This window comes from Triticum urartu, chromosome 3, assembly GCF_003073215.2.
Source record: "Triticum urartu cultivar G1812 chromosome 3, Tu2.1, whole genome shotgun sequence".
Classification (NCBI taxonomy): Eukaryota; Viridiplantae; Streptophyta; class Magnoliopsida; order Poales; family Poaceae; genus Triticum; species Triticum urartu.
This window is the reverse complement of record NC_053024.1, coordinates 681,175,644-681,183,701: the sequence shown is the minus strand read 5'-3', so window position 1 is coordinate 681,183,701 and position 8,058 is coordinate 681,175,644. Positions and strand designations below refer to the sequence as shown.

The 8,058-nt window shown below is 48.7% G+C and overlaps 1 protein-coding gene across 1 annotated transcript; it reads right to left on the bottom strand.

Annotated features, from left to right (window-relative positions):
• Window positions 1-5,952: 5,952 nt before the first annotated feature.
• Window positions 5,953-7,367, bottom strand: LOC125545896 (protein SRC2-like). Its single transcript, XM_048709955.1, has one exon. It carries the CDS (start codon window positions 7,229-7,231, stop codon window positions 6,122-6,124), a length of 1,110 nt encoding a protein of 369 aa, XP_048565912.1. The 5' UTR covers window positions 7,232-7,367; the 3' UTR covers window positions 5,953-6,121.
• Window positions 7,368-8,058: the final 691 nt, after the last annotated feature.

Below are 8,058 nucleotides of genomic sequence, written 5' to 3'. Positions count from 1 at the left end.
AAGAGTGTTCACAGAAAGGACTGGTAAAAAATACCATTAAATGTAGTCAACAACCCTTATGGTACATCTTGCTTGAGAATGCATCATGTAGGAAGTTGGCAATGAACTTACACCAATTCATGTTCTTCACATCTTTCAGTTTCGCCTGCACCACACAATTTTTAGGACAACGAGTTGCCGCATCAGAAATCAAATGGAAAAAACATCAAAAAAACACTGGCAGTGACTAGCTTGCACATGACATCGGATAAAAAAAATTGAAGGAAAATAATGTAGTAAAGATAGATCATTCACCAGGATGGGGAAGCATTTGTTGCTTAGGCGAAGAGAAGTGGTCGACGCGAAAACAGCTGAGATGAGGTACATGAGTAGTTTCATCTTAAAAACCTCGCCATGGGTTGTTCATGACCTGCAGCGAATCTACCAGTACAGACGTGTTCGGCATGGATTCCAACCCAGGAAACAAACAGGGGAACAACGCTTCCTCGATCTTGTTATTGACCTCATACGGGACTCTGATTTGTCCACGGGGCACACCCAAAGTGGAGAACACGGATTCCTCGTTCGACGGCAGTCTTCCACGTCCCGGAATCACAAATTCCCTAGAGGCGGGGTCGTAAATCTCACCAACCCAGTCGCATACAGGGTTGACTAGATTCGTGCACCGGACATTCATCAGAGCCTGCATACCCATCTCAGCAGCAGCTCCATTCTGATCATCGGTAAATCTATCAGTCAATGAAGTCAGTCGTTCCTGGGAGGCCCTGTTGCGAGTACGTTTCTTCTTCTGCAAAAAACAGACAAATGATCAGTTGTTGCCATGTTTTCACTGTCATGAATTTTTAGTTCATGACAGACGACTGCAAAGCTCGAGGTGGCAACCAATAACATATGCAGGAGGAAGAGGGTGTGTGGACAGTTACCTCGTCGCCCTCTTTTCTCCGTCCAGTTGCCCGATTCTGCTGTGGTGGATCCATGAAATCATCATCACCGTTTTGATGATCGCCGCGAGCCATTCTACTGAGGTAAGAACAGACCAAATTGTCACGGTGGAAATGAAAATGCAGGAAGTAAGCAGTTGCCACCTAACAGAATGTCCTTGCCGCATGGGCTCGAGTGAAAATGTCAACTAGTGAATGCAAAATATCACATGAACACGCACGCACCCCCCCCTATGATTGTCGAAAACATAAATGTGGCAATTAAGCACATTTGTTACATTTAAAAAAATGTACAGATCGTAAATGCACTTAAAAACAAAATGTTGAAGTTGCCATGTTAGCACAAGATAGTACGAAAGAAAGTCACAAAATCCTCCACTGCACAAACCTAAGATGTGGCAGCTCACACCCTGTCCTCATACAACAATGACTTGCCATGTGTTCAATGGCAAAAATGTGCTAGGTTGAAATTGCCATGTTAAAATGCAACACAGAATTCAAAAAAGCGATGAAAAACATCTAATGAACAACCTGAAATTGCCAGTGTGTTCAGATATCACAAGTCATCATGGCAAAACACGAAAATTGCGTCTGCCGTATAATGAATTTGCCACATTATACTGACTGTAACATGGCAACAGACATGCTGTGTTCAGACAAATACTTGCCACATGGAAAGCATATATATGGCATCTGACACAATTGATGTGTAAATTAGTTGCCATGTTATGCAGCCAATTCGCGACATTATCCTGTCTACAACATGGCAACAACCAAAGTGTGTTCACAGTCTATTTGCCACAAGAATATACTATCCAAGTGGCAATAGACACAGTTGATGTGCAAATTAGTTGCCATCCAGTGCAATTGGTTGCTGAAACTGCAGTGACTACCGATTTACTACACTTTACCATTCCTACAGTGTGGCAACTATCACAATCATTCAGCAAAAATTAGTTGCCACATGGAAAACATGTTTGTGGCAACTATCACAGTCATTCGGGAAATTAGTTGCCACATGTTTGTGGAAAAGCATGTTTGTGGCAACTATCACAGTCATTCAAGAAATTAGTTGCCGCATGGAAAGCAAGTTTGTGGCAACTATCACAGTCATTCAGGATATTAGTTGCCATACAGTCATGATAGTTACTCAAACCACCACGTTTGCCTTCATACTGCAGTTTTAAAAACAACTAACTAGATCTAGGGTTCAATGGCAACTATAATGACTTGAAATTCATCCCCAAATTTCTCCCCGAACTGATCGCAAATACCACTTCGAAGCAATGCGCAACTATCAGATCGGAAAACAACGGCCCAATCCCAAGGCACAACCAGTGTGTGTCTCCGGACAGGCAGAACCACACCGGCGAGACCGCCACCGCGGCGGCGACGAAACTGCCCAGTGCCACCAAAAATGGCAAGCACAGGACTCCGCCGCCGGCGGGAACACCGGCGCATCGCCAAATCGCCTAAATCTCTACAAATCTCGAGCGAAGCATCGAACACGGGGGGAAGGGGAGAAAATGCAGGCAAGGATTGTGAGAGTGGGAGCGAGCATTACCTTCAATCTGTAGGCGCTCCGGTCCGGCGAGTACCACCGACGGTCGCGAACACCATCGACTCTTCCGCCTCCGCCGTCGCCTTCTCCCCTCGTCTTCTCCTCCAATCGTCTGAAATGCGAAGTGGGTTGTGCGAGTAACTGTGGGGATGAGTAAATGGAACCGTGAGGGGGAGGTGGGCGAAGTGCGCGACGTGTTTGACGTCAACCACGGTCGGCGCGTGGCGTGCGGGCGCATAGCAGTTCCACCACACGCCCCCGAGTGGCAACCACTGACCGCGGGGGGGGGGGGGCAACCAACGTGCGGGCGAACTATGTCACACACCACACACGCGCCTTGTCCTACGTGGCACAGAAAATCGGCCAGATTGTGCCAAGATTCGTGCATATAGTACTGGACGGTGATGGATGCGTGTGGTCGAGATGGTCAATGCCCACACGTGTGGGCGTTAACATTTCCGTTTTTTAACACAACACAATCGAAGTCGCTGATATACACGAGCGTATACTCACCCATATGATTACACGCACACCCTACCCTATGAGCACCTTTGAAAGACTGAGCCGGCACATCATCTTGAGATTGACAAAAGAAGCAAAATCTACTATAGCGTTTGGCCAGCCTTTTTTTGGCTTGATTTTTTATTTCCAATGGTTTCTATTAAAATACATTGCAAAAAAGATATATCAGAGCATTAGACATTTGTGGATTTCAAAAAACATTCATGAATTCAGGGAAAAAATCCAGATTTTTAAAAATGTTTGTGAATTTAAAAAATTGCAAGCTAAAAAATTCAAATTTCCAAAAATGTTGGCTTCATAAATGTTTAAGATTTATTATTTCCTGAATTTAGAGAAAAAAATGAATTTTCAAAAAAATCATAATTGTTTAAACGTTCCTGAATTTCAGCAAATCTTCATGATTTTAAAATATATGGTCACAAATATTGAATATGTTCATGGATTCAAAAAAAATTGGATATGGAAAAATGTTCTTGAATCCAGAAAAAAAATGTTCGCAAATTCGAAGAATGTTCATGAATGGCTTTCAAAAAATATTAATGAAATTTAATATTTACAAAATAAAGGAAAATAAAAGGGAGAAACCTATAAAATCAGAAAAAAGGAATTTTCACTAGAAGGAAGATTCTAGAAGCAAACCTTCCCAAAACCGATGGGAGAAAGAACAGTGGACCGGACTACGAACGCTCAGCGGGGGCATGTGGTCGGTATCCAGTGACCCACGTGTGGAATAGAAATCCCATCGACTCTCTACTTGGACTTTCCAATAAAAAGAAAAGGAAAAACACTACAACTTCCAAACTTATGATGTCAAGTGTAAAAAAAACATTTGGTCTCCACCACTAAGGGCATGAGACCTTTGCTAGACATTTATAATTTCCCTAGTTTTCCTTACTAACTTTGTAACATGCTCTTTATGTTACACCATTGTACATTGCCACTACTAATTATAAATGAAAAAGACTCACATTAGGGGTTTCCCTACAGTTTTGGGTCAAAAAAAGAACGTTCAAGGATGAATATGTCTCTCTTTTCTACTATGATTGTTTACTCCCTACTGTGTAGTCTATAGTATAAGTTTAATGGTTATGTCACAATAAAATTGATTCATATGCCGACAAAGAAAATGGAAACATCAAAGGTCAAAAGGAAAAGTAGGGAATAAGACTTCTCTATTTCCTCAAATAACATGGGAACTGCTAAAAGAAATCAATACTTAAGCTCCTACTAAAAAAATTAGCATTGGAAGTGAAAGATTGGGGCTAAATCTTGGGTCATGCAAGGCCTATAATCAGCCGCCAAATGCACGCGCCAAGGTGGAGGGGTTGCGGGGAGGGCAGGAAACAGTGGGAGGTGAAACGGCGGAGCAAGAAGAACAAGACTGAATGTAAATTAACCAACGGTCATTGTACAAGCCCTAAGATGAAAAGATAGGGCAACCCCATGTTAGTTTTCTTTAAAAATATCATGAAGCAACGTTGACAAAACCTACTGAACTAATAGTATTTGGTTGATGACGGCGGAGCAAGAAGAACAAGGCTGCATGTAAATTAACCAACGGTCATTGTACAAGCCCTAAGATGAAAACACAGGGGCAACCATGTTAGTTTTCTTTAAAAATATCATTGAGCAACGTTGACAGAACCTACTGAACTAATTGTGTTTGGTTGATGACAGTGAAACAAAGAGAACAAGGCTGCATGTAAATTAACCAACGGTCATTGTAAAAGCCCTAAGATGAAAACACATGGGCAATCATATTAGTTTTCCTAAAAAATATCATTGAGCAACATTGACACAACCTACTAAACTAATTGTATTTGGTTGATGACGGCGGAGCAAGAAGAACAAGGCTGCATGTAAATTAACCAACGGTCGTTGTACAAGCCCTAAGACGAAAACATAGGGCAACCATGTTAGCTTTCCTAAAAATATTATTTAGCAACATTGACACAACCTACTGAACTTTGTATTTGGTTGATGACATGAGTATTTTTTTACCAACAAAATTGCGCACCTACAGACGGAGATGCTCTAACAGGACTGTCTTCTTTCTGTTTGGCGGAAACTCTACTAGGACTGTCTATTCGCATCATTTTCTCAATGGCAAGTACTATTGTGCAGTCCTGATCCTTTTTGGCATTTATTGCGAAGCACAGAGAGACTGTTCAGGTATTACTATTACTCCCTCAGTTCCATATTATAGTGCGTATAAGGTTTTGGATGAAATTCCGGAATGTAGTGCGCATTAACATTTTTGGACGAAGATATCCACATGCAAGAGAGTCTGACAAAAGCAAAGGGCATTTCTAGTCTAGATAAAAGTGACAGCACATGCGTTGGTATAAACGCCATAAACAAGGCGCACTATATAGAGGAACGGAGGGAGTACTCCTATTATTTACATTGTTGCAAAGAACAGGGACAGCAGTTGAGGTCTGCAAGACTGCAACTGTACTACAGCTTGTTGGGATCATTTTCTTAATGGCATTATTGCCAAGATCAGTTCTGGTCTGCACGAATAAGATTGCACCCGCACAATGTTGGCAGTTGGCACCAAACGGCGCCATTAGCATGGAAGGCGCACCATACAGTGCCGAGTGTTCAACACTGCCCTCCACGACCTTTTCGAACCGGAAGTTTCTTCCCCTAACCCACTCTTCCACTAACCCAGAGAAGAAATTTCCTCGCAAGATGCGGAAAATTCCACCGGCCGGTCGATGAAGGAGTCAATAAGAACATACCAGACTTCATTCACCGTCACGCCAAGTTTTCCAACATTCACGCGCCAACGCAAACACGTCAACCACAAGACTAGAACATCACTACTAGTTCCAACACGCAAAGTTTGATCAAACGTATCAAATGAATGAGCACAAAGACAACACGGCCAAATTATCAGCGATTCGAGCCCAATAGAGACAGAAATTTACAGAACATATCATGTTAAAACTCATATTTACATTACCATATCACACTAGCAGCGCACAGAGGCGCCGGCGATTTTGAGCGGAAAATCTGAAGACGAAAGAACTGAATAAATACCAAGAGCGTACAAAAGAACTGTGCTGCTGCACATCCGATCCTCCCCGACGATCTAGAAATCGAAGCCACCGCCGTCGTCGAACCCGGCGTCGTAGCCGGCATCATACCCGCCGGCGGAGTCGGAGATCATGTCGCCGATGAGGAGCCCGCCGAGCGCGCCTCCGAGGAGCCCCGCGCCGAGGCCCATCCCCATGCCGCTCTTCTTCGGCGGCTTCACGGCCTGCTGCTGGTACCCGTACCCGGCGGGCTGCTGTGGTGGATAGCCGTAGCCGCCGTACCCTCCTTGCGGCGGCGGGGGCGGGTAGCCGTACCCGGCCGGCTGCTGCGGTGGGTACCCGTAGCCGTACTGCGGGGGCGGGGCGCCGTAGGGAGCGCCGGTGCTGGGTCCCGCCGCGGCCGCTGGGTAGGCCGTCACTGGCTCGCCTGCCTTCGCCGGCTTTCCTGACGGACCAGCGGGTGGGTAGCCGGCGGGTGCGGGGTAGGCGGTGGATGGCTCGCCTGTCTTGCCAGCGGGTGGGTAGCCGGAGGGAGGCGGGTAGGCACCAGCGGTTGCTGCCCCGTCGGCCTTCGTCGCCTGCGGGTACGCGGACTGAGGCGGGTACGCGTTACCAGGCGGTGGATAGGCGGACGGAGCCCCGTAGGCGTCGGCCTTGCCGGCCGGAGGATACGCGCCCTGCGGCGGGTACGCGGCGGCGGGGGGAGGCTGCGCGTACGCGGCCTGCGCACCACCGTAGGCGCCAGCGGCCTGGCCCTGTGTCACCTCGCCGAGCTTATACGAGAAGTTGAGGACCCCCTGGGGCTTCCCGGACCCGATCTTGCGGACCTGGTAGGCGACGAACTTGACCGGAACAGGGCCCTCAGGGGCGCCGGAGAGCAGCTCGGAGAGCGGGATGTGGACCTCGCCGACGTCGCGGTCGCCGAGGGCGCGCTCGGCGCGGAGCAGCACGTGGACGGACCCCGCGGCGTTGGCGGGGACGGTGAACCGGACAGTCGCGTTCCAGGTCGGGTTGCGGCCGCCGGCGCGGTCGGTGGCGACGCGCTGGCGCGAGCGCGGGTCGCCGGAGAGGGAGACGACCGCGTACACCTCCATGGCCGAGAAGAGGTTCACGTCCTTGAGGTCCTTGCCCGATATCAGGGTCAGCTCCAGCGCCCTCTGCGCCATGGCGTCGACGGTCTTGGCGATCTCGGTGTCGATTGCGATTTCTGTGGATCGAGAGAGAGGGGAGAGCAGATCTGGCTGTGGATGGATGTATCCGAAGACTCGGTGGTGGGATCGTTGGGAGGGCACAGGGCTGCGCGTATTATATGGCGGGGAGGGAGAGGAGGGGGTTGCGAGGGTGGTTCCCCCACGCGCATGCTTAGCCTTTAAGGCTGATGCGCGGGCCATGTCCTCCGTGGGTCCGTCATGTCAGTGGAATGAGTAAGGTCTGTGGTAGGTCCTTCGTGAATAACGCGTCGTTCTCAGTCGGTTTCGCGACACGCGGACGACGGGGGCTCCCCGCTCAGCATGCATGACGCGTGGTCCCCGGGATGCGGCGGGTCCCACGTGTCATCGAGGGGAGGCGGTGCGCGTGTTCTAGGCGGCGGCGGTTGCGTCACGAATCATCGCCCCGTCCCCACAGTAGAGGGATTGAATTGAAAAAAAATAGTCGTGCCGTTCAGGTTAGTGCGGTGGGGCCCGCGCGTCGGCTCCCAGCGGACATGACGTCCTTGGGTGTGCCATCCTCTCTCCCCAAAGTGGACCCCACGCACGCACGTTGACGGCTGACCGGCGCCCGTGTGGGTGGGGCGGCGCAGCCTCGCGACGAATCTCGGCCGTCGTTAGTGGCGGCGGCGGCAGGTCGGGATTCGTATTCTCTTCTGTTTCCCGTGCAGGTGCACTTGCAGGCTAAGGAAAAGTGAGTGCGCGTGACGGGAGAGAAAGGGAAGCACTCTCTCTCGACGCGGGCACGACGCGGCTGCTCCGTCGCCGTAGCTTTCCGCGCATTG